The 26,434-nt window shown below is 41.6% G+C and overlaps 2 protein-coding genes and 1 long non-coding RNA gene across 4 annotated transcripts in view; 1 reads left to right on the top strand and 2 right to left on the bottom strand.

The window, feature by feature from the left end:
- Positions 1–731: 731 nt before the first annotated feature.
- Positions 732–7,355, bottom strand: ATP5MG (ATP synthase membrane subunit g). The gene is made up of 3 exons (XM_026505649.4): positions 7,013–7,355; positions 2,191–2,351; positions 732–934 (listed from the first exon to the last, which is right to left on the bottom strand). The coding sequence occupies exons 1-3, from the start codon at positions 7,062–7,064 to the stop codon at positions 836–838; spliced, it is 312 nt and encodes a 103-aa protein (XP_026361434.1). The 5' UTR covers positions 7,065–7,355; the 3' UTR covers positions 732–835.
- A 34-nt stretch (positions 7,356–7,389) lies between these two features.
- Positions 7,390–20,165, top strand: LOC123001395 (uncharacterized). The gene is made up of 3 exons (XR_007189640.2): positions 7,390–7,783; positions 7,979–8,050; positions 18,709–20,165. It is a non-coding gene; the product is annotated as an uncharacterized LOC123001395 (long non-coding RNA).
- UBE4A (ubiquitination factor E4A) overlaps positions 9,419–26,434 on the bottom strand; it is a 35,295-nt gene continuing 18,279 nt past the window's right edge. For both annotated transcript variants that reach the window (XM_026505647.4, XM_044386605.3), the window contains exons 12-20: positions 25,292–25,424; positions 23,644–23,831; positions 21,692–21,792; positions 21,462–21,575; positions 19,223–19,397; positions 15,826–16,006; positions 15,239–15,386; positions 13,661–13,818; positions 9,419–12,482 (exon numbers count right to left, since the gene is read on the bottom strand). In XM_026505647.4, the coding sequence (XP_026361432.1) occupies positions 12,353–12,482; positions 13,661–13,818; positions 15,239–15,386; positions 15,826–16,006; positions 19,223–19,397; positions 21,462–21,575; positions 21,692–21,792; positions 23,644–23,831; positions 25,292–25,424 (1,328 nt within the window). In that variant the 3' untranslated portion in view covers positions 9,419–12,352. The remainder of the gene's footprint in view (positions 12,483–13,660; positions 13,819–15,238; positions 15,387–15,825; positions 16,007–19,222; positions 19,398–21,461; positions 21,576–21,691; positions 21,793–23,643; positions 23,832–25,291; positions 25,425–26,434) is intronic.

The following is a 26,434-nucleotide window of genomic DNA, read 5'->3' as shown; positions in this document are numbered from 1 at the left end:
ACCAATAAACCATTCAAAGATGGTAAAATCCCCAGAAAAGCCAATGAATGATTAAGTCTCTCCTATATCTTCAATAAAACAGCTCAAGAAGACGGACAACAAGCATTTCTATTATTTCAGGACATAATGTACTATTTAGAACCATGGAGGATGCTAAATTTATAACTATTTAAATATCCATAGGGTATTTTTTTGTAAAGATAGGTTCTAAAAATCATAACTGATTAATGACATGACACACATCAAAATTATATTTAAAAAGGAGGTGGTGGCTCTCAGTAGCAGCTGTGTCCTTGTGTCAAAGATGGTATAAAGATACTTAGAATACCACCACCAAATATTCTGCACTTGTAAATGCAGGTGTTATCAAAAAGGTCTATCTCTGATTCTAGCAAAGAGAAACCATCCAAATCTTATTCTTTATATTACGGACATGACTTCACTATTGCACTTTGGCATGTGGTATTACTGTTTTCCCTACTGTACCAAGTCCTCGTTTTCCCAAGACCTTTCCCCTGACTATTCTGGAAATAAAAGAAATTTATCATATATTTCAAACCTTCAAATTAGAATGTTATCCTCATAAATGTATTTACCAGGTTGGTATATTCACATGTATCCTTTCCAATTTCAAGCTAAGCAAAAGACATGCCCTTAGAGCAAGACAATCCATCTTATCATCAAAAGAAACTGTGATCCTTCCATGTCGTGTCTGATAGAGAAAACACTGATTTTGATACATTAGCTTCTTTTATTCAAATACCAGTCTGGTCACACATGGTCCAAGAACACTCAAATAATAAGCCACATATAAACAGATGTTAAAGATTGGTCTTCAAACATTATAGCCAATGAGGCCACGCTTGCCTATGATCTCGCCGACATAAAACCACATCCACACCTCGGTGGCCACCAAACCATTCAGCAGAGCTTCCTGAAAAAAGCAGCACAAATTTTAATGTACATTTTTTTCCTTATGTATTTAAAGGTATTCTTCTCCAGGATTGAGTAACAGAGAATATAAGGATGCTATTCATTTAGAGAGCAGTGTTAGCCAAAGTCAAGATTTACTGATGTTAACTTTGTTCAACTGCTGAGAACACTTGAACTTTCAATTATGTAAGGTAAGTAGTCCAGAGCTTATAAATTCTTTCAAAGCATTCTTTAAAGACCTGAACTGACTTAACCCTTTCATTATTAGTTTATGAGACACTTTATGAGCCCTAAAACAACCCACATCCTGGAAATAGCTGACACATTTAGACAGGGCACTCATATGAAAGGATGGCTATAGGGAGGTAAGTCTCTGAATAGACATTTCTGTCTGGCCAAAGAGAATTTGTTGAGAGATGAAGAGCTCTGTCTTCCCCTTTATTCATGTATTATTTGGTTTAACTCTTTCAGAGTATTCAGTAATGACTCAGCTTCACAGATCCATGTTTTATTGCCCTGAGAGAAAAAGCAACGTCGCATGCAAGTGCGGCTACAGATCTGGAAACTCTAGCTGACAAGTACTCCCCCAACAAAACTGGGCCTTTCCTTTTAGCACCTGGATGTGAATTTTAATTTTCCCCTTCAAACTACACCAGAAATACTGGAGGTCTGAAAAATAACTATATTTTCCAGGATGCAGATTCTCAAGTCAGCAGTAATTTAGTTATTTTAGGCTTTCTGTATCCTCTGTTTGGCTCAAGCAAGCAAACATAAAATCTAAGTTCCAATTCTTACAATCTTTAGATTTTATTTTAATGCAATTCAATAACCCTTCATATTACATGATATGCTTGCTAGGTTTTGGTATTTTTATTTTAGTCCAAGAGATCTTTTGGCTAAACTGGAAGTATTTCCAGCCTACAGATGAAAAAAAGTATAGAATCAGCAAAGTAAGCCATCCTATTTTAGTACACTTACCAAAATAGGAGAGGAAAAAAAAGTTGCCCAGTAAAAATGCCCCTTTCTTTGTTTTAAGCCTAATAGGAAATGAAGACACAAAATAGCTGAATTATTTCAACCCAGATGACAAAATTAGAAAGGTAAATATCTTTCTCAGCAGTCAAGAAACAGATTATCTCTCATTATGTAGATTTCAGCCTCACTGGAAAATACATATATTAATCAAAACAATCAGAAAAATCCCAAGGGAAGACATTTTCTGTTATGCACATACGTTTCCATTTAGCCCATAGTTACCTTAACTGTGAGCTGTTTGAAGCTACCAGTTTGAGCACTCTTGACTATTTTTTTCAAGCTCTGAATAGCTGTAGGGATCTCAGCAGGGGTTGGAGGAACCAGCTCAACCTTGGCATAGTGCCAAAATGTGGCCAATCGAGGCTTCGAGTAAGTCACAGCAGCTGGAAAACAAAACAAAACAAAACAAAAAACCAGGATGAACTCACTAGAGACCGAAAGAAGCAGATGTGTGGGCTGGACACAAATATTTATTCATGCATCACATTCATTCACTGCTTGTACCAAATGTGCACCCGGTGTGAAAAGTCAAAGCTGCTCCCTGGTAACAAGAGGCTTTTAAAGATGCAGAACACCTGTGTCACAGGGCAGTTCAATCAGGCAGGAAGCTATAAGCACATTCAATTATGTCAGGACTTCACTAGTGGCCAGCTAGTACTGTTATTTCGTTTATGAATGGCAAATCTAGTTAACTGTAAAGTTACAAGAAGTTGGATTCAGAAGCAAGAGAACAGACACAATGTAACCATATTTTCTTGGTAGAAAGAGCAGAAGATTTGGAGGGAAAAAGTGCATAAGGGGAGGTAAGGAGCTACACGGAACGGCATCCTTAAGATTAAAACTTGTCACAATGTTGGCTACAAATCCAGATGGAATTACACCAATTAGGGCCCATTTCTGGTATCCTCATCAATATGTGAATTAAATCTTTCTTCAACAAAAGCCCAGCTGCTCCTCCTTCAAAACAACACAAGTAATAAAAATAAAACCTACATGTATTGTTCAGAGCAGCCAAACTCAAATCTATTACTATGAAATTCCTCAAGGTAGTTACTATTTAAGAGAAAAAAAAAATCTTAATAACCAGGGTAGATGTAAGATTATGGCAGTGATTTCAGCAAGAGAAAGAAATTTTATTATTATTTTTTAATTTTTAAAGATTTTATTTATTTATTTGACAGCAAGAGAGCACAAGCAGGGAGAGCAGCAGAGGGAGAAACAGGCTCCCTGCTGAGCAAGGAGCCAGATGTGGGACTCGATCCCAGGACCCTGGGATCATGACCTAAGCCAAAGGCAGATGCTTAACTGACTGAGCCACCCAGCATCCCGAGAAAAGCATTTTATAAAAAAAGTTACATGACAAACGTAATAAAAACAGCACACTTGCATGAACATCCATGAACTGTCTACTGTTCAAAGATGGGGAGGGCACCTGGGTGGCTTATGAGGCTAAGCGTCTGCCTTCAGCTCAGGTTATGATCCCAGAGTTCTGGGATCCCGCACTGGGCTCCCTGCTCAGTAGGGAGTCTGCTTCTCCCTCTGCACACACCCCCCCCCCCATGCTTGTGTGCACACTCTCTCTCTCTGAAGTAAATAAATAAAATCTTAACCCCCCCCCCCAAAAAACACAACAAAGATGGATTATCCAAGGTTCTTGGTACTTTTCCTATTATTAGCTTCCTGGATTTGGCTATTTCACTACTCTTAGAATTACTATCTGCACCATCCTTAGTGCTTAAGGCCACGGTTAAATCCAAGCAGACACAAGGCTCTCACGGATAGTTATCTACATAGAACTGACAGTGCCTGTAAGCTGGGGCTATCACAGAGTACAAAATCTTGTGTGATTGTCTGTAAAATTATCTTCAACACTTTCACCCTTAAAAAAAAATCAGTACACTGTACACACTGTACTTTATTTGGTAAATTTGTTTCTCAGGGAGTACATGTTAAAAAGTTTGAAACTGCTTTACATATATACAAGGGATGGATAAAACATAAGTAAATGAATGGTGGATGACGGGAGCCAGGTTTCTCACTGCAGGAGAGGAAAGTTACAAATAGGCAAGAAAAGAAGAATAAATCCCATGGTACTGGATTAGAGTTGGAGACATTCTATGAACTCATGTGTAGTTTAATATATCTACAGACGGACAGATACAGAAACAACCATGTATATGCATATATTACACATGGGTTACTATACACACACACCCTTAAGAGGGCCCAGAAGCAATGATATTCTAGCAGTCTAGCAGCAAGAAAGACACTCAGTGCCTAGATCTTGGTTTCAAAGTACCATTGTCCAACAAAAGAAACCAGGGCTCCTTGGAGAAATGGCTGATTCTAAGGCTGGGGCAGGGAAAATGTAACATGAGTTTGAAGGATTTTGTAGTACAAGAAAGGGGGTAAGTCAATGGGACAGAGGTGCCAACCTGAAAGAGTTCTCAATGGTCAAGGCTGCAACAATTTGAACAAAGTAACATGCTACTGGAGGTAAGAAGTAGGAAATAAATGTACGTGAGTCCATACAATACATGACTGAATAAACAAACAGGGAAGAACAAATCTTTCTCACAGAATTCCATTTAATTATATGTAAATACTCCTTCCTACAGGAGATGGAATCCCTGCTGTTGGCAGCTGCTCCCTGCCCCCTCAACACATGCGACGGACTAGACCTAGTTACTTGCTTCTGGAGAACAGATTATGCGAAGGGAAAACAACAGTAACTTTACAGTGAGAAACCTAGCAACATTACCATAACCAAATGATGAAAGCTAATTTCACCAGTGATCTTATATGGGTATCACGTAATCCTGATATGTGATTATAGCACTTCACTTTTGTGGTATTCTTTCTCAAAACCCATAGCTCCAGACTAATTACAAGAAAAACACCAGACAAATCCGAATTGGAGAACATCTTTATAGGATACCTAGATAGGTATCTGCAGAGATACCTTAAAAACTGTCAAGGTCGTGGAAAGTAAGAAAAACTGTCATTAGTGTTACACATCAGAGGAAACTAGGGAGATTAACAACTCCATACAATGTGGAACCTGGATAGGCTCTTGGAACAGAAGGAGATAAATGGAAAGAAGACTGGTAAAATACCAATAACGTCTCAAGTTTAGTAAAAAGGAAAAAAAAATTACTCTGACTTTTCTGGGGAAGTCTGATGATAAACTTATTTCTGTTAGCTTTTTTGTGCCCCCAGGGGAATTAACAGATGCAGCCATTAATTTTTTTAAAAAGTAAACCCTTTCTCTCTGTATATATAAAACAACAACAACAACAAAACTCTGCTGAACATGGGGCTCGAAATCATGATCCAGAGATCAAGAGTCATGCTCTACAGACTGAGCCAGCCAGGTGCTCCTATAGTCAGTAAATTTTTTTTTTTTTAAAGATTTATTTGACAGTGATCGAGAGAGCATAAGCAGAGGGAGCAACAGGCAGAGGGAGAGGGAGAAGCACGCTTCCCGCTGAGCAAGGAGACCAATGCAGGACTCCATCCCAGGACCCTGGGATCATGACCTGACTGAGCCACCCAGGCGTCCGTTAGTAATTTTTTAAAAAAGAGTTTATTTTTAAGTCATCTCTACACCCAACGTGGAGCTTGAACCCACAACCCAAGATCAAGAGTTGCAGTCTCCACTGACTGAGCTAGCCAGGTGCCCCAATTTTTTATTAGATACTTAACATTCACATTTAATACACTGAGTTATGTTACAAAGCAAAATATATTTCGCATTTAACAGTCTGGCCCTAGCTGAGTTCTCCATTCTGAGTACTTTTGGAAGAATAACAGTTTCTTTTAATTACTCACAACAATGTAGGAAAGAGTTTGTTTCTTAATAAAATTTTCTTTTGGTATTGTCCTCTTTTTGGATTAACTAAAATTAGTTTGCAATCCCACCACCTGAAAGACATGAAAGCCATGTTCTGGAAAATAAATCCACCTGAAACTTAATGTGTAAATTAGTCGACTGTGGGGTTGTGTAGGAGAGACTCAAGCATTATTGTATTTGGGACTGTGACGCCTTCAATAACTCACTGGCTGCTGATGCGAGCAAAGGAAGGAGAAGATGAATAAGAAACCAATCAGTAAAACAGGTTCAAAAATATTACATGTATTTAGAAAATTCTTTTCCATTTCCATTTCAGAATCAAATTTGAGTGAAAGCTATGTAGAGATCTGTGCTTCAACCGCTCACCAGAATATAGCACATCCAGCGAACGCGCTTCCCTCAGTTTACTTCATCCCATTTTGGAAATAAAATGGAGTAGCTTGCTACCCAGCAGCCGACTGCAATATTTCCTGACAGAAAAGGCTACGACTCAGGGCTGTGACTATTCAGGGTTATTCTGAAGTACAACGGTCTGCTAGTTAAGACTTCGGTTTTTTTTCAAGCTGAAAAGCTCCATGAATATTAAACCAGGATGCTAAAGATTACTGTTTACACACCTCCCTCTGTTTGTGGGAGCAGGGATACTCGTCCACAAAGTCCAATTCCACCAAAAATTTCCATTATATTAAAGAACCATTTCATAATGTGGCCAGGACAGCAGGCAAAGTCAACGTTCAAAAGCACACCTATCCCTAAAAACGTATGCAGACTTCCAGATACCCCATTTGAGAACCAGACAACCTAATGCGGCCGAATTGAAGGGACTTTCACTTGCCTCTCCCGTCCTTTCCCCTCGACCTGCCGCAGGGCCATACCCTCCATATTCCCACTTCTCGACATCGAAGGGGGCGTCTTGGCGGCAGTGGCGGGCGACTCCAGCCTTCCCGCACACCCCTTCCCTCCTTCCCTCCTTCCCTGTCGCGGTTAGAATCCCGAACTTCTAGGACGTACAGAGAACCCAAGCTGCAGGCCAGGCGGGAGGAAAGGCTAGAGAAGAGTCGCAGACCGGCCCCTGCTCCCTTCCCCCTCCAACCCGGCCGTCCCGCCCCGGCTCCTGCGGGGCCTCGAGGTACCACTGGCCGCGTCTTCCTCTCAGGCCCCCCCGCCCCGGCAGTCCGCCGCCGGGCTCACCGTTCACCAGCGCCGGGGCCTTTTCCGCGAGGTTACGGACAAACTGGGCCATGGTTCCAGGCTGGAAGATCCGTCGCCCCCGACGGCCGGTGAATGTCACCCCCCGGAAGGACCCGCCGTAGGACCCCCGTTCCGCTTCCAAGGTCAGGCCTCCTCTTTCCGCGCCGGTCCAAGGTATTTAGGTGTCCTGTTATCTTTCCGGAATCTAGCTGGCCGAATTAGTCTCTTCAGTCGTCGAAGAGAAAGTGGAGATGAAAAGGTGAGGTCAGAGAACACAGGGAGAGCGGTGGGCTTCCGCGAAGGAGCAGGCATCTCTTGGGGCAGCCGCTCACGGAGGCCCGGAAGGCCGGCGAGCGGAGGACGGGCGCATGCGCTCTGGGCCTCCCGTGCTGGCCGCGGCGCGGACCCGCCCCGTTCTGCGTCAGGTGTTATCGGCAGTTTTCTGAGAGAACGTGGGAAGTTAGGACTGGAAAGCAGCTCTAAAGTCTTCCTAGGCCAGGACGGTCGTCTTGTAAAGGCAGACAGGGTCCTCGGCCAAACATGGAAAGTGATGGGCAGAGAAGGCGCCACATAACCTGTCATCTGATCGGGTCCTTTGCCTTTTCTTTAGCTGATCTTTCTTAATCCCGACCTCCCCCGTATCGTGTATCGGGATCGGAGTCCGGGAACTGGTTCCACTAATTCCCCAGTCAGTCGCAAGGAACTACGCAGATGGGAGCAACAAAACATTTACTGAGGGCCTCCAGCATGCCAGGCATTTTGGAAGTTAAAGTAAGCATGTGTGTTAGGCAGTGTCCCCATTTAAGACTGGGATTGATAAACGGCCACATAGCTAGTGAGTGGCAAAATTGGGATCTGAAAAGGTTGCTGTGTAAACAGGGATGGGGCGTATGGGATTAGGAGTGGTGGTGATCTGAAAGATTTCCAGAGAAGATTGATGTATAACAGAACAGCTCTATACTACAGGGTTGAAACTTTAATATGACTGGAAGAGGAGATATATGTAGAGAAGTGGCATTTGCTGTGAAGAACATAATTGTAAGTAATGTACCCTGTGGGGCGCCTGGGTGGGTCAGTCCATTAAGCGTTTGCCTCCGGCTCAGGTCATGATCCCAGGGTCCTGGGATGGAGCCCCACGTTGGCCTCTCTGCTCAGCAGGGAGCCTGCTTCTCCCTTTCCCTCTGCCTGCCGCTCGCCCTACTTGTTGTCTCTCTCCCTGCCAAATGGATAAAATCTTTTAAAAAAAAATGTATCCTGGAGAAGCCTGAGCAAATCTGACTGATGGGTGGAAAGGAAAATTAGAGGTGATACCAAGGAACCAAGAGCATCATTTCAATGGAATGATTCCACTGCCAAGCTGACTCCAATTTGACTACAGAAGTCAAATTAAGGCTGGGAAAGTTAATTTACCAATATGGAAATATTAGCTACAGCACTTTCAGAAAATTAGGGTAGAAGCCAGAGTATGTCTATCTATAAAGTAATGCGAGTCAGAAAACCAAGTAAGGGGGCGCTCGTGTGGCTCAGTCCTTAAGCATCTGACTCATTTTCACCTCAGGGTTGTGACAGGAGCCCAGCATTGGGCTCTGCACTGGGCTCGGCCTTGGGGTGGAGCCTGCTTAAGATTCTTTCCTTCTCCTTCTGCGGGCCCCCTCCCCTGTAAAATAAAACCAAATAAGGCTATGGAAATTAAGGTAGAGACTGAAGATAGAGAAGGGGGATTGATAAAATATCTGAAGAGACAAAAAGATTGGGGGGGTTAGCTTTGGAACTGTGGGGCCTTTTCACAGATGGGATGATGGGAGAGAAGTTTGAAAGTGGAAAATCTGAAATTCCTATCTTTCCAGTAAAGTGGAAGGCAAGATCTTCAGTGAAGGCTAAGTGGGAGGGTGGGAAAGATCGGTGAAAAAAGGTTAAAGTTTGGATTGGTGTTGAATTTCCGGACACATAGAAGGGTTGTTGGGCACTGTTAGCAACCACTGATTTGTGGTCACAGCACTCTAAAGATTGTGTCATTTTTCTCCAACAGTGGTCTGTAGCTTGGATACTGGGAGAGAGAGGAATGACTGGGTCAGTTTAGACTGAGGTCTTACAGGGCAGGAGTAGAGAAACTAGGGGCAAGACAGGGAATGTGATAGTGAATGATTAAAATGAAGGACCTGGGGTTTAGGCCAGATAAAGAAAAGTGAAGCCAGAAGTGAACTGATGAGGAAGAAACATGCCCTAAGACTCCTCTGGATAACTCCAGGGTCCAGAAGCCTGGTAAGGGAGGTTAGCTCAGCTGGGTGACCCACATCTGATACCACCCTGAAGAGAAGTGAAGGTCAGAGTCCTCTAAAATTTCAGAGGGATTTCTGAAACTGCCACTAGCTTTTCATACTGTAAGGAAGGAAGTGATAACACAGGTTGTAAGTCAGGTGTTCCTTTATTAAATACAAGCTTTGAACAAACCCCCAGGCAAGTTTGACAAGAAGTAACCTTCCTGGAATGTTTCAAAATACAGTTATGTTGATCAAATTTTATTTCAATCAACCTTTTTGTCGTTTTATTTTTTATTTTATTTTTTTGTCTAGGTTTTCCTGTGTAGCAGTTAGAGCATGTGCATGATTTCCTCACATGACGTCGACAGTGCAGCATCAGCCTCTCTGGCTTGTAAAGGCACCCAGCAGACTTATGCTCTGGGCAATGGCTGCTTAGCAACCAGCATCAAATAAAGTAATGAAGCTTTTGTAGACTGTGATACCAAATAGCAACTGGCACCTTCACCTGCACCATTAAAAAACCTTCAATGTTTCTTTGTTTTTACATATCCATTACAAACTATATTAAAAAAAAAAACACAACAAACCAAGATTGCTTGATAAAACCTACTTAAATAATTTTCCAAGTTTAGTTATTACCCTCTTGGTAAGCAATACCAGAGCTGATAAAGAGGCTTCATTTTCCTATCATACTCTAGCAAAGCCAACACATAAAACTAGGTATATAAGAAAGTCTGCTCTAATAGATTGAGAGCGGTTTCTGAGTTCCAGATAACAAAACCTCTCTTTAAGCTTCCAAGCGCATATACACACCATGGCGTACACCAAGACGATTAATTTTTTAGTCTCATTTTTGGGATGTTCTTAAATTATTTCAAAGAAAGAAAGGCACAGAGGACACTTGGTTTCCTTACCAACAGTGGCCTTAAGCTATACACTTGCCTTTGTAATGAGTTTAAAGATACTCAGCAGCATTAATGGTGCCATAGCCATTCATAAAAAGTTTCAGGAAAAGAACTAAAAAAAAAAAAAAAAAAAAAAAAAAAAGCTTGCCAGAAAAGGCTTACAATCTGAAGACCACAGAAGTAGAATACAGACACAGATACAAGAGGCAGCATAGAGGTTGTTAGCTAGAAAGCTGCTGGGAACAGCTGCCTTCTGAGGTTTTGTGCCCATTTTTCCTCCAATTTTCTCCTATAAAACTCTGGTCTTTTCCCCACTTTTTTAAAAAATGAAAACATCCCATAAGATTGGGTTTGGAAGTTAACTGCGAGTAGAAGAAGCTTATTTTATACACAGTTCATTCTCAGAGAAGTAAAGGAGGATAATAAATATGAAATGAAGCTCATTTTAAGAAAATAAACAAATCCTGTTAACCCAAGCCTTAAAGGCTCAGGTTGCACACTGAATTAATATCTTACATTCTGCCATTTCCAAGAGTCCTAGACTCTTTTTCCCATTTAAAAGCACAGCAGTAGGCAACATCTACTTTATACCTAGTGTGGGATGCCCTCTGATGTGAGGTTTTCCAAGTGATGCCATCAAAAGCACATTGAGGACTGCTTATAGCAACTCGTGTTGGAATATCCTAAAACTACCATCTTACTTGAAAGAGGCCATGGTTAAAAATGAAACAGTGACCCCTGTTTCTAGATCAAATCACTTCTCTTGTCACTTATGATATCTTCAGGCTTACAGAGATAGTGACATAGTCCATAGGAGAACGTGCCTCACTTAGCATGTTAAGCTGTGCAACTGAGTAGGGAGCGTAAGCTCAACTTGCAGAAGTGGGGCCCATCCGCCTACTAACTACATGGGGCTATGTGGATATTTAAAACGGCTGTGGACAAGGTTGTGCTCAAATTCTAACTTTGTTAACTGATGACCTAAGGCTGAATTAGAAGCAGCTCTTGGAAGTTAGGTCACAAGCCCAAACAAACATTTAACTATATACATGTTATAGTCTCAGAATTTTGTCTAGAGTAAGTGTGTCAGTAAATATGGCCACCCACTGCATACATCTTACCGTGGAAGAGACAATATAAAGTGGTACTCAGTTTACATTAGACCAATATAAAAATGCACATGGTGTCTATATATACTGAAATACACGGTTGATAATAATGTCTTAAAATGACATCTTTCATGGTTACAATATTTGTTCCCTAACTTTTCCACTCAAGCCTACTCCTTGTAACAAGATTTCCAAAAGATAAAGAGGGCCTAACAGCCTCCTTTTTTCTTTCACCTCAGAATTTTCTAAATAAGGTATCAAAAATTCATGTTTGTCCTACCAATCCTCCTAAAAATATTATGGGGCTAAGTTTTTTGTGGTGATGATAGCCCCAGGGGAGAGTGTCTGTCCTCCACTGGATCTTTGAGGGATGAGTTAATGCAAAATTAAGAATTACCGACAGAAACTGCATGATTCCTTTTTGAAAATCTCATCTATTCTATTCAAAAGCCTACTCAAACATCAAGGTATCTGCTTGTGTGTGAAAGGTTATTCTGTAATATAGCAGAACTGTAACAAGAAAAGGGCTGACATCCGGGTCATGAAGACCAGTAAATACCTCGATGACACAGGACTTTCTAATGGTGTCAGCTGTCACCGAAATATGTGACATATACTTAAAAGCTGGGCTCATCAAAGGTATTTGAGCAGTTCTTGACAGAGCAAAAGTAAGGTGGCAGGAAGTTTCAGTAGCTGAAGTTAATGTAACTTAAGGTAGGAAAAGGATGAAGAGTAGGAAGAGAGAACAAAGGGTACAAATGAGTGATCATTTCTAAACTTGGTGCTGCCATAATAAGCATAATTTCCTGCAAGCCAGGAGAGCACTGTAAAATTCTTCGGAATAAATCTAAATTGTCATAGTTTCAGCAAGAGCAGTTCTCTAATTTAGTTGGAAGGAAGGAAGGAAGGAAAGAAGGAAAGAAGGAAGGGAAAGAGAAAAAGAAAGGAAGAAAAAGAAAAGAAAGGAAAAAAAGGAAGGAACAGAACCAAAATGAGAGAAACCACAAACAATTGTTTATCTACATTCTGGGGTTGGTTGTTTTTGGTTTGTTTAGTTCACAGTATTTATTCAAGTTGCTCCTTTTGTTGTTGTTTCCTCTCTGCGAGCCACCGCTGGATTTTTTCTTTTAGTTCTGTGTTTGGCCGGATCTGGTCCATGGTGAGGGGACTACGGTTAAAGGGATCGGTTTGGTCACTGGGACAAAGAGAGAAAGGGAAAGGGGTTATTTCTGTAAGTTCTAACACCCAAAGCCCAAGCTAGAAAAGCGGGTGCATCTCCTTCTGAAACTGAAGCCAGACGCACTGAGTCAGGTGCTGACTTGAGGTTAGAAAGGAGACGAGAGAAAGAGTGATTCAGGAGGTTTCTGGGTTTTCTGCAGACTATTTAGCTACTTGGTCTCTATGCTCCTTAACAAACTTTATTTCCACACTGCTGTTCAGATGATACGTGATTCGAGTTTCCTAAGGCAGAGAGCCTGTACACTCAGGTGAGCATACAGAGCTGCTGGTAGTTTCAGTGACAGGCTCTCGAAATAGTCTAAAGTGTGAAGGGATAAAGCCTTGTAGAGTGACACCTGATTCAGTCAGCTGAATACTACCCAAATAAATGGAGATTATGGCTTCCTGACAGGTCAGAAGGTTTATGATATACTTGAAGGGCTGATATATCTTCTGTCAGTATCCTGAGACCACAATAAAATACAAAGTTTCCTGACAGTTTAGAAAAGACAGATCACCATATGACAGCATTATGCGTATAGTGAATGCTTAATACCAAATACCACGAAGTAGAAAATCCCTTTTTGCAATGTTTAAAAAATAGTATTTCCTTAAATTTGGGTCAACTTATGGAACTTGATTTTAAATAGGAAGAGTTTCTCAGTACCCATTTCTACATAATGCAGTAGGCCCCGCCTCAGGTTCGACGGGACTCATGGCCACCGTGGCTGAGTACGACAGCAGCGGCAGAAGCTGGCTTAACCTATATGCGATGGCTACAGCGTAAAACCGACTTAAAACAAAACAAAGTTATCATTTCTATTTTTACAACTGAAATACAATTAAAACAAGTTCAAGTCAACTTATACTTCAGGTTGACATAATTTATAACATCTACGGATAGAAATTATTTCCTCAAGGAAGGAACAGGTAAGGGGTATAGGGCCAGCATTTCTCAACGGTGTGTCTTGTTTTGGATGTTTAAATCCTCAACAATCAAGTGATACGGCTCTACCGAAATGCCTCCTCAACTCATTAATAATCAACAATACGGAGCACCTTGTGGGTGGATAGTACTGTATTAGGAAACTGGGGAAAAAGGACAGCAAACACACACGTCTGTTGTCTTGAGGCTGCTCTTTGGGGCTGGCGTACCTGAGCAAATGCCTGGCAATGGTGGATCTATCCACAGTGACTCTGGAGGACGGCAGCACCACGGGGTCAGACATGAGTGTGCTCATGATGGGATCCAGGAACTCATCACAGGCATCTGCATAGGTCTCCTCCTCCTGTTGTTGAAGGTCTGCTAGGGACTAAGCACAAACACCTGGTCGCTAAGCTGAATTCACGAGCAGCTGAATTCAAAATATTCAGTGACTATAATCTTAAAAGGTCACTGAGGACCCTTTACAGCGACAATGACAATTCACAGCTTTATTTTCTAAACAAGCCAAGAAGGATATCATAAAAGCAAGTTTAGCGTTCAACCCCAACTCCCAAACCGAAGTTTGGCTCAGCTGCTGGCAGTCATGACTAGGGATGGGTTTAAGTGTTAACAAAAAAAGAAACGCATCACATACGAGATCCTCCTGGCAGCAGTCCTACTGTAAATGTCATCACTGAAAAGGGGACGGTGGTAGGAGAGGTATTTGCAGAGTCACTCATGCAGTCAGTGTATGAAAAGCAGCTTCTGGTTTTAGGTACAAACAGGTATAGGAGGAGTTTAAAAGTAGCTTCAACATTTTGATCCCTTCATGACTCTAGTTCCTCAGGCACCCATCTGGCTAAGCTCTAGGAAAGATGGAGCCCAACTCAATAAAATAAGTAGTTCAATGAAGGGAACACGGATGTCAACAAGGAAGGTTTTCTATTAGAATCTGTGCCATGATTTTTCCTTCTTTGTAACTAATGGAGTTTCGTCAAACTCCAACCAAAGGGATTAGCTGAATATAAGACAGTATTTTCATCTATAAAATGTATGACTATCGGGGTGCCTGGGTGGCACAGCGGTTAAGCGTCTGCCTTCGGCTCAGGGCGTGATCCCGGCGATCTGGGATCGAGGCCCACATCAGGCTCTTCTGCTATGAGCCTGCTTCTTTCTCTCCCACTCCCCCTGCTTGTGTTCCCTCTCTCGCTGGCTGTCTCTATCTCTGTCGAATAAATAAATAAAATCTTTAAAAAAAAAAAAAATGTATGACTATTCCCATATAAGCCAACTACTAACTACAAATGTAATGGAGAAAATCTATACAAGTCAAATGACTAAAAACAACTGATCTTGAATCCTATTTGAAAAAGTTCTGTGTTAACAACAAAGATTTTCAAGTCTATTGATAACACTGTGTAGAAAAGTTTTCATAGAGTCTATAATAAAGTTTGTACATTCTTCTCTTCTAGTAGAAGCTTTTTAAGTCAATTTTCTGTTCTTCACTCTCATGTTGAAAAGAGATGAAGAACTTAGGGATAATATGATACGGTGGCATATGGAAATCTGTAACTACCGTATTGTATACCTGAAACTAACACTGTATGTTAACTAACTGGAATAAAAATAAAAACTTAAAAAAAGACCAAAGGCAGTTCCAGTTATTGGCTGACCAGGAAGAATCATGTTTATATTTTCTCAAGGCAATACCCTTTTTACTCCTTGAAATAGGGTAACCAGCAGAACAGTTGAGTCAACACCGTGATTACTACTGAATATGTTAGTAAACAAATCCTCCTCCCCCTCACCTTGATTCTCTCTGCTAAGTTGCTGAAAGCCACAATCATATTCCCGGGCTTATTGATTTTCTTCAGGACTCGGACTGTCTGTGCAAAGAGAGTTGGGGAATAGGAACGTCCATCCTTGGGCACCGTGGCACAGAAGTTCTCCTCGTCCCTGGAAGGACACCAGCAGAGAGAAACTGAGGATCAGAGGGCAGGTCAGTGAGGGAGAGAACAGCTGGGATGAGGAACAAGGTTCCCCAACACTCACATGCCATCAATGTTCTTTTGATATAGAAAGATTTCTTCTAATTTTTAGGAAGGAACCCTACCAAGTATCCTGTAACCTTAAAAGGAATACTGCTTTTCTAAAACACTGGTTACAATTAGTAAAGTTTATCTTTGTACAGAAAAAGGCAGAACACTGAAAATCCTAAACAGTGTCCCAAAGGTCAGACAGAATTTCATGATTAAAACCACATAAAATTCATCGACCAACTAGAAATGAACCATTTTTTTTTCTATTTCCACATAATTACCAGTCATTCCATTACCAAAACCCCAAATTAAAACATTAGAATTCCCTCTGCCTTGCCCAATTAAATCTTAGGTACCCAAGATTTAAGTAGATCGTGCAGATATCTGATACGAGCTGCTGAGGTTTGAAGTCAAATTCACTGAAGTCTTTGACTTTTAAGGCCCCCATCTTGGGGCCAACCAGGTGCTGCAGGAAGTAGTTCAACATGGAGATGATGCGCTCAGCCAGGAAAGGGTGCACAAAGAGTGATTTGATCTCTAGAAAAAAAGGCAGTCTGTGAAAACTCAATGCAGAAGCCATCTTTTACATATTATGTCTCAGAGTTTCACTTGGAGACCTCTGGGGAATATTTTAAAAATTATGTAAGTAATACATTTTCATTGCAGGAATATTAGAAAACATTGGTGAGCAAAAACAAAATATAAAACTACCACCCAGAAATAAACACTGTTAACATTTTCGAATACATCCTTCTAGCTTTTCTGTCCATATTTACAAACAAACACGTTTTTAAAACGATGATCATGTGTACATATTCTGTAACTTACTTTTTCATTAACTGTATCATAAACATCTCACCCTTTTGGTAAATTTATGTCCCTGTGTTGTCCAACATGGTAGACAGGCTGGCCCGACGTGTCTATTTAAATTAATTTAAAAATCCAGTTCCTCAGTCACAGTGACCTCACATCTCAAGTGTTCAATAGCTACACGTGGCTAGCATCTACAGTATGAGTCCAGATTTACAGAGCATTTCCATCAGAGAAAGTTCTGCAGGATAGCGATGACTTGCACTCTTTTTAGTGGCCACATAATTTTCCAGGGTGTGATTGCACCTGAAGTTATTTATCTTTATCGCTAAACATTATTTCTACTGCTAGACATTCTACTATAAACATTTCATATCTATTTATTAAAAAAAAAGATTTTATTTTAAGTAATCTCCACACCCAGTGTGGGGCTCAAACTCACAACCCTGAGGCCAAGAATCGCATGGGTCGCTGACTAAGCCAGCCAGGTGCCCCAGCATTTCACTTATTAACTTCATTGTGTACATAAGTTTGTAGACTTATTACTTCCTTACAATGAATTTGTAAGGAATTGCTAGGGCAAAGGACATAGACTCCAAAAATTAAAAAAATACATTAACACATGCCAGGTTTTAATAAGTTAGTTTTAGTTTTAGTCAGTCTATTGACTCCACTAGTGATGAGAGTTTAGTTCTTATTTCCTGCCCTTCTCCTCCAAATACAAATCCCAGTATATAATCAAATCTTTGGTTAGATAATTTAGTTTATGTCCTGAAGATTGTAAAAATATCATTCACGGCAGAGCCACAGTGTCCTAATGATTACATATATAAAGTAATATATATACTTAAAAAAAAAAAAAGATTTATCTATTTGAGAGAAAGAGCCCAAGTGCTCGAGTGGGGGGAGTGGCAGAGGAAGAAACTCTTCAAGCTGACTCCCCACTGAGCACTGAACCCAACATGGGGTTAGATCCCATGACCCTGAAATCATGATCTGAGCTGAAACCAAGAGTTGGACGCTCAACTGACTGAGCCACCCAGGCGCCCCAGTAACATATATACTTTTTAATATAACTTTATAAAAATTTGTTTGCTTATTTTCAGAGTACCAGTCACTAAATCTAGTTTCTAAACTCTCCACCAGAAATGTAAAACTCTCGATAGGATCATTTCTAGCAGTTCTGTATTTTTTGGAAATTCTCCTTCTGGAAGCTCCCATCTGTCACTCCAATCTGGACTCCTTGCTCTATAAGCCTGCTGCGTGGTGGTCACACGAGCTCCTTTTACCACCATCCTGGACACTTCCTTTGTCTTTCTCTTATGGGATTCCACCTTCCTCCTCTGGATTTACTCTTTCACTCTGATGGAGTCTATCTTTTTGTAGCCTCTCAAACGGTATGTGGGAAGCAAATCCGATACCTTCACCCCTGAAAATGTCCTCACATTCACCCTCAAACAGAAATGACAGTGTGGCTGGCTATAGCATTCTGGGCTAAAAAACTATTTTCCACGAGGAGCTCCATGCTTCCAATGTCACTGTTGTGAAAATCAACATTTTACACTTAAACCACTGTACATCACCTGACTTTTCTCTGGGACCTTTTAGGATCTTCTCTTTACCTTGATTTCTGCAATGTCACAATGTCATCTTAGTGTGAGAATTTAAAAGGTCTGTGTGCTGGGCACACTATGGCCCTTTCAAGTTAGAGGCTTTTAGTTTTTGAGAATTTTTGGTATTATTTCTTTGATAATTTCCTCCATTCCATTTTTCTCTTTTGAGGCTTTCTGGATTGATCCTTTGTTTTCTTATCCTTTCCATTCTAATTTCCATCTCTTTTTATTTCTGCTCTACTTTCATGGAAGAGCTCCTAAATTTGATCTTCTAACCCTTCTACTGACAGGTAAAAATTACTTAAGTTGTATTTTCAATATCCAAGAGCTCTTTCTTGTTCTTTGAAAACACTTTTTATTGCCTCTTTGTTCTTGTCTTATGGATGCTATATCTTCTCTTATTCCTCTGAGATCATAAAGATTTTTTAAAAAGTTTTCATCCAGTATGTTTCACGTTGGAGTATTTCCTCAAATGTCTGGTGATCCTTGGTTATCATTTCATATATAATCGATATAAAATTATTAATGAAATATTTTACATTTTTAAAAAGTACTAAGTCTCGAGGTATTTTATACTTCTAGCACACCTCAACAATTCAGACTAGTCACATTTAAAATGCCTGATAGCCACATGTGGCAAGGGGCTACTGAACTGGATACCAACTGAACTGGTATAGCCAATACTGAATTGGATAGCCAATATATTTATATGGCTAACTTGTTCTCAGGAAAATATACCAACTTATGCTTTCTGGCAGCTGTGTGAGGGTGAACGTTTCCCATGTCAACAATGGGCATCTTCTTTTTTTAAAACAGGTTCCATGCCCAGTGTGGAGCCCAACTTGGAGCCTAACTCATGGATTGAACTCACGACCCTGAGATCAAAACCTGAGCTGCGTGATCAAGAGTTGGACGCCTAACTGATTGAGCCACCTCAATCAGCACCCCGGGCATCATCCAAGCTTCTCTAGTGATTCATTTCCCTCTCAGACTGTGCAGGATACTATCGCCAGAGTCTGAATTCTTTTTTTTTTTTTTTTTTTTAAAGATTTTATTTATTTATTTGACAGAGAGAGACAGCCAGCGAGAGAGGGAACACAAGCAGGGGGAGTGGGAGAGGAAGAAGCAGGCTCCCAGCGGAGGAGCCTGATGTGGGGCTAGATCCCAGAATGCCAGGATCATGCCCTGAGCCGAAGGCAGACGCCCAACAACTGAGCCACCCAGGCACCCCCAGAGTCTTGAATTCTTAATTTCAGCTGGGCTGATCCCTCAAATGAAGCAGATTTTGGCTACTGGATTTTTTGGGAACACAGTGCTTTTGTGTCCTTACCTGATGTCAGAAAGGCAAGGGTACCAATTGTTTCATTGGACATGATGTTATGGAAACGTGCCAGCTGTCCAAACATCTGTAGGCCAGCCTCCTTCTCTCGGCGGGCTTCTGGAGTCAGACTATCCCATTCACCTCGGTCTTTCTCAATCTGTTGAATCTTTATCTTGCTCAAATACTACAGAAACCAGAGGTAAAATATATCAGAGAAGAAAGTACAGTTGAAGGGAAGAGGATATTTAAGCAGTTCTTTTTATTTTTTTATTTTTAAAATTTATTTGAGAGAGCGTGAGAGCAGGTAGAGGGGCAGAGGGAGAAAGAATCTCAAGCAGACTCTGTGCTGAACGCAGAGCCTGATGGGGGGCTTGATCCCACCACCCTAAGATCACGACGTGAGATGAAATCAAGAATCGGACGCTCAACCAACTGAGCTACCCAGGCGCCCCTTAAGTGGTTCTATTTAAAATCTAGTGGTTTTTAAAAAATTTTTTAAGAAAAGATTTTATTTGTCCGGGAGAGAGAGTGTGCACACGCGCGAGCACACGCACAAGTAGAGGGAGTGGCAGGCAGAGGAAGAGGCAGGTTCCCTGCTGAGCAAGGAGCCTGATGTGGGACTCAATCCGGGACCCTGGGATCATGACCTGAGCCAAAGGCAGACAGACAGTTAATGGACTGAGCCACCCAGGCGTCCCTAAAATTTAGTTTAGTAACCCGGGAAAACCAAGGACTATGTAAGAAACATGAGACTTTATTTCTCAGCATAGGACTGAAGCTCCATATAGATTTGTTTCAGCCTGGGTGCACTCTGGGTAGTTCCCACATGAGTATTATAGTCTCTGAAACAGAAAGGAGGATAAATAGTATCATGTCTGAAACCCAGGCAAAAATAAATAGGCTGAAGTGAAAAAAAAAAAAGGACAAATCCTTCTTAAAAAAAAAACAAAAACCCCCAAACCAAACAAACAACAATAACAAAAACCACCCAACAAAAAACAACAAAAAAACCCCACAAAAAAACAACCAAACCAAACCCCAAGCTGCCTATGAAAAAACAAAGCTCTATTAAATATGCAAGATGTCTGGAAGGAGAAGCATAAATATTAAAAACCGTCTACTTCTCATCATTCTTGCAGTCCTGTGACAATGCCATCTGGTGTCATTCTCTGTATCACAGAGCTCTTGCTTAGAAGGGTCTGTTTGTTACAGGACTTGTTCTTTTCTACAAAAACCTATCTAAAATCTAAAAGTATCGGATTGCGAAAAAAGCAGTAACTCTCCTCACAGATTAAATACAAGTTCCTGGGGGACTGCTGATCAATGTGGAGCTTGTGGCGCCCCAACAGGCCACCTTCACGACTTACCTGCTCATCTCCCTTTGGGCCACTGCCTTAGCTTTCTTACACCCATCACAGATGAGGGAAGCTTTTAATAGGAGCAAGCAGCAGCTCCATGAGGGATGCGTAAGGCTATGAAGCACTGAAGCTGCTGACAGGCACCCAGGGGCAGACTTTGGGAAACTCATGTTTCAAATGTAAAGATTTGGGAGGCTGTGGATAGGTGAAGAGTACTGGTGACCTGGCAATGTTTATATGAAAAAATAACCCAAACCAGAGATTTTCAAGTAGTGGTGCAAAAATCAGAATCTTCCAGGAAGGGGATAAGAATCATTGCCTTAGTGAGTCACGGTTACTGATGGGTTGGGATGGAAAATGGTTTAAAGTCGCTGACCAAACGCGGGGTCCTTGGATTTCTTTCTGTGCCGCCAGCCTGATTAATCCTGCCAGTGTACCTTAGTTTAGCTTCATCACCCTTTCTTTTCCACTCTCTGCCAAAGTATCATCCTAGTTTATGATGCTTCGATGACCCTTGACCCTGGTCTCTAAAGGAATAATACCTATCAAGCTCTGTGACGGCAAGGTTCATGTATACTACTACCCATAAATTCTTGGTGTCCAAACTGGTACTATGGGGATAAAGATTGCTCTATTATAATTTAAAGATAAAAAGTATGTACTTGTCATTTTTTGATAAGGGCAGTTAAATCTGTTCTAAACAATTTTTATTTAAAGATTGTTTGTCAGAGAGACAGCAAAAGAGAGTGAGCACAAGGCAGGCAGAGGGAAGGAGCCCGATGCAGGACTCAATCCCAGGACCCTGGGATCATGACCTGAGCTGCAGGCAGATGCTTAACCGACTGAATCACCCAGGCAATCCTAAAAAATTTTTATTTACTTCTTCTTACCTGTATGGCTTCATCCAGGAGGAAGATGGCATCGTTCATTAGCAGGTTAAGAAAGCGGAGGAAAAGTGGGGGATTCATGGCTTCTAAATTCTTAGAGGCATAGTCAGCCAAATCCTGTTAAGTCCCAGCCCAAGACAAAACCAGTTTAGTACTGAGCCACGACTCACTGGGGCTTATCTGAAGTAGAACTCAAGAGAACTCAGCTTCAGCTTCACCAAAAACTCTCTCACCTTAATGCTCTCTCGATAGGTATCTGTTCCCCACATGTACCTCAGGATAGGATACATGGGGCGTCGGTAATTAAACTTCTGTTCAAATTGATGGGGGTCTCCTGGAATAGGTTAAGAGCAAAAACACAGTAAAGGTGGTGCTACTAGAGAAACAGTAAGAGCTTATGCCTGTGGCGCCATTTTCTTTTATTCTGAATGTGTCAAGACTACTGGCAAGACCTGCCCTGGGAGTTTATGAAGGCCTGAAGTGACAGCCCGGTGTTTACTTATTTTCTTACCGACAGAACAAGAGAGACACAGACATAAAAGATACCTCATGCAGAAAAGGACAAAGACCAAGTTGTACACTAAAGGCCAGGGGAAACAAATGCTTCCATACCCAATCGCAGAGTATTTATCAGACTGGCCATTGTGGCAGTGACAGCCACATGCTGAATGGGATACTAAGTAACCTCGACATTCTTCAGAGGTAACATCCCAGCTGTGAAACGAACTGGTTCTTAATTTAAAACTGAAAAATCAGGTCAGGGGCTAAAAACCTGAGGCTTATACTGTTTTGACCTATCAAAGGAACTGCTCGATCTCTGTAGCCTGGGTCATATAATGAAAGAAGAGCAAGGGATTTGGAGTCAGAAGATCTAGGTTTTCCTTTTGGCTCCACTTAATTCAAGTCTCTTAACATTTTTTTAAACAACTTCTTCCTCAGAAATAAAACAGGAATTATAATACATCCTCTACCACTACAAGTAAAGGGTTGAAATGGTCAGATAATGAGATAAGTGCAGTGATTTACTGTGTGACTATCTATGTATTATGAAGATTTACATGCACTATCTCATTAGTTGTCACTTCAACCCATTTTATAGATGTGGACACTAAGGCTCAGGACACTAAGGCTTTGAGCAAGCGACAAAACCCAAATCCAAATAGGAAAGGCACTCAGTACAATGTTAAATGTCTCTTTAAATGTTAATTGTATATATCACTGATGTAGGATAGCTTTTATTTTACTTATTTAGAACATCTCTTTTAAAAGGGTCTTAAATAACTGCCTAACATATGTTGTTTACTGGTTGAGATGTGGTACAGTTTACTCTTGATCTCAGGGTGGTAAGTTTGAGCCCCAGGTTGGGGATAGAGTTTACTTAAAAAAAAAAAGAAAAGAACTGTCCCACTATTCTGCAATTTTGAGGAAGATAAAAATAAATACCTGGGGTTGGGGTGGCTGGGTGACTCAGTAGGTTAAGTGTCTGACTCTTGATTTTGGCTCAGGTCACAATCTCAGGGTTGTGAGATTACGGTCTGCATCAGGCTCCATACTGGTGTGGAGCCTGCTTAAGATTCACTCTCTACCTCTTCCTCTGCCCCTCTCCCCACTAAAAAAAAAAAAAAAAAAAAAAAGACCTAGGTTGTAATTGAACAGGATACTTTGCTGGAGCATAATTAAATCAAACATAATAAAGTTGCTAAGAGTATGTGTTGTTGTTGTTTTTTCAAGATTTTGAGAGAGAGAGAGAGCACGAGTGGAGGAAGGGGCAAAGGGAGAGGGAGAAGCTGATTCCCTGCTGAGTGTGGAGGCTGACACAACCCTCCATCCCAGGACCCTGAGATCATGACCCGAGCCAAAGTCAGACGCTTACCAACTGAGCCACCTAGGCAAAACTCTTGTTTTTCTCTTTGAGGGGAGACAGAATCAACCTGATTCTACCACTTAGTTGTAGGACACAAATCATCTTTTCGAGCATTCATGTCCTTCTATGTACAATAGGGATAATACAGTAAAACTTGCCAGATGGTGACCAAGTGATGAATCATGTAAGAAAAGCAGTTAGCATCAAGGCTGGCACATAGATATTCAATCAATGACGGCTGCTAATATTTTTCTGACATTAAATACCAATCAAGCTAGGAGACTCCACTAGTATCTGCTTCTCAGTTCTGGACTGCTTTACCTGTAAACTCAATGTCCACAAAGACCTTGATTAGAGCTTCTGCAAGGTGGGGTGCATAGGGAAAGTTGCAGAACACACGCTTCCGATGGAACACACTGGATACCAAGGGATTTGGGGTCTGGTCCAGGTGGGGCATCACTGCTTCCAACACCTCAGCCAGTTTGGCCCTTAGGTGGGGATTCTTCATCCTGCAAAATGGGCAGAAAGCAAGCTGAGCAGGTAGAAAACTTAACTCTCAAATTCATAACATTTTCTGCACAGGAAGGGCCAAAATAGCCTATGCCACTGTTGGAGGAGGAAACGGGATTCTGTAGTTTCAAGGCTGTCAATCTGTGGGGGATAATGCAGGGAATATCACTCAACTTTTGCGAGCACAGCCTACCAAGTATGAGCATGAGGAATGAAGTTTCTATTTAATGCTTAGCTGTTCTTTATACTTCTCTGTAATAATCCACTGTTCACACTCCCCGACCATTTCACTGAGGATACACTTGCCTTTCTAAGCTTTCCGAGGGCCAGGGTCAGGATGCAACATTACTACAACATTACTTACGACGCACCACGTGTGCCTAAGAAATACTTGTTGACTCATGCTTTCTCACTGGGTCTGCTCAGCTCAGTGAAGGATTGGTTTCTACCTACTTCTCACCAACATGGCTCAGGGGATCGTGCATCATTCTGTTTGCGCAGCAAAGCTTCACTCATGCACACATGGTTTCCTTTGGCCTAGACACCAAAAATACCAGAGAAGCAACTCTACAGGTCGGTGGGCATCTTTCTAGAAAGGGGAGTAGAAGCTATGAATGAGAAGGTGAGATTAGAAAGCATTTACCTGTGTTTACTGTACATGGAACTCAGAACGTTAAGGGTAAACTTTGTGACCATGCAACTGTTAGATCATCAGAGCCTGGCTGCCACTGGTAAGGTTTCTGGCATTAAGGTAACTATTTTAACCAGCCACCAGCAATGGAATTCCCACTGGGTCTCTTACAAGCAGGTTCAGATTCTCTTTGGCAAAGTCCTTGGCTTATTATGCCTCTTAAGAGGGGGACTTCTGGCTACCCATAAGGGTGGTCAGGTGATTCATTAGTGTTAACACAACTTCTGAAGGCAAGCCCTTATGATTCAGGCTTGTGTTGCTTGGTTTAGAAGTATTCTGGGGCGGGGCGCCTGGGTGGCACAGCGGTTAAGCGTCTGCCTTCGGCTCAGGGCGTGATCCCAGCGTTCTGGGATCGAGCCCCACATCAGGCTCCTCCGCTGGGAGCCTGCTTCTTCCTCTCCCACTCCCCCTGCTTGTGTTCCCTCTCTCGCTGGCTGTATCTATTTCTGTCAAATGAATAAATAAAATCTTAAAAAAAAAAAAAAAAAAAAAAAAGAAGTCTTCTGGGGCATCTGGGGGGCTCAGTTGGTTAAGTGTCTGTCTGCCTTTGGCTTGGGTCATGATCTCAGGGTCCTGGGATCCAGTCCTGCACTGGGCTCCCTGCTCAGCAGGGAGTCTGCTTCTCTCTCTCCCCCGCCCCTCCTCCCTGCTCATGCTCTCGTTTGTTCATTCTCTCTCAAATAAATAAAACCTTAAAAAAAAAAAAAAAAGTCTTCTGAATGCTCTGCACCTCTAAATGGTGTCACAGCCAAGCTTTCAACACTTCACCTTTCTATGCTTCCAGTGAAAATCGTGATAAAGTGGAGAACGTGTTCTAGGGAGTCTGCTGACGTCTCCAAGATGTCATCGGCAAAACGGCGGAGAAAAATGAGGAAATCACCCAAGTTATCTGCAAAAAATTCTGAAAAAGAAGACATTCACTGCAATTAGTGAAACATCTGACTTTCTGTACTAAGCAATATTGAAATTCTTTCCTTTTGCTCTGCCTAATAAAGGTTAAAAAATCCCAAATGTCTTGTAGGTACTAGGAATAGTGACAAGTTCATAGATGTAGACTCTCCTTTAAAGATAAGTCAATTTTTATTTCTATCCAACTCAATATGAAAATGGCAGAGACACAAAATACTGTTCACACACCAGGGCAACTTAAGAAGATACACTGATATACATTCTTTTCACACTCAAGCTTAACTGTGCATTAAGTAACCCTTTAGATGGGTAAAGAATCTTTCAACAAAGATGAATACATTAGATGACTCTGGTCATCAGTCTCCAGGATGGTCCCCCAATTGTCTTTGCTTCCTGGTATTCATGCCCTTGTGTGTCCCTCCCTCCACTCTTCCAGGGTAGAGGCATACAGAAGCAATGGTGTATCATTTTCATGGTTAGGTTATAAAAGCCTATAGCTTCCATTTTGGTCACTTGCTCTCAAGGAAGCCAGCTGCCATATCATGAACAGTACTAAGGAGAGATCTGTGTGACCTGGAAGAGAGGCCAGTAAGCAATTGAGGTCTGCCAACAACCACATGACCTGGCTTGTAAGCAGATCCTCCAGTTCTGGTCAAGTCCTCAGATTCCTGTGGCCCTGACTGACAGCTCGCTGCAACCACAAGAAAGACCCAGAGGCAGAACCGTGTAACCAAGCCACTCCTGGATTCCTGACCCACAGAAACCGTGTGAAACGTTTGTTTTAAGGTGCTGTGTTTGGGGATGATCTGTTACTTAGCAACAGACGACCAATACAGTGATCAAGAACACACAACCTGATTTTGATGGACAGTCTCTGCCAACTCCTCACCGACATACCTACACCATCTCCTCAACCAACGGGATGATAAATTTTTTCTCCCTGAAGAATAGCACAGGGAGAGTCGGACAGATACATTTAGAAGTGGAACGATGAAAACAACA

Source organism: Ursus arctos, unplaced genomic scaffold (assembly GCF_023065955.2).
Source record: "Ursus arctos isolate Adak ecotype North America unplaced genomic scaffold, UrsArc2.0 scaffold_22, whole genome shotgun sequence".
Taxonomy (NCBI): Eukaryota; Metazoa; Chordata; class Mammalia; order Carnivora; family Ursidae; genus Ursus; species Ursus arctos.
Note: the sequence above shows the minus strand (reverse complement) of the source record. Positions and strands in the feature narration are given on the sequence as shown.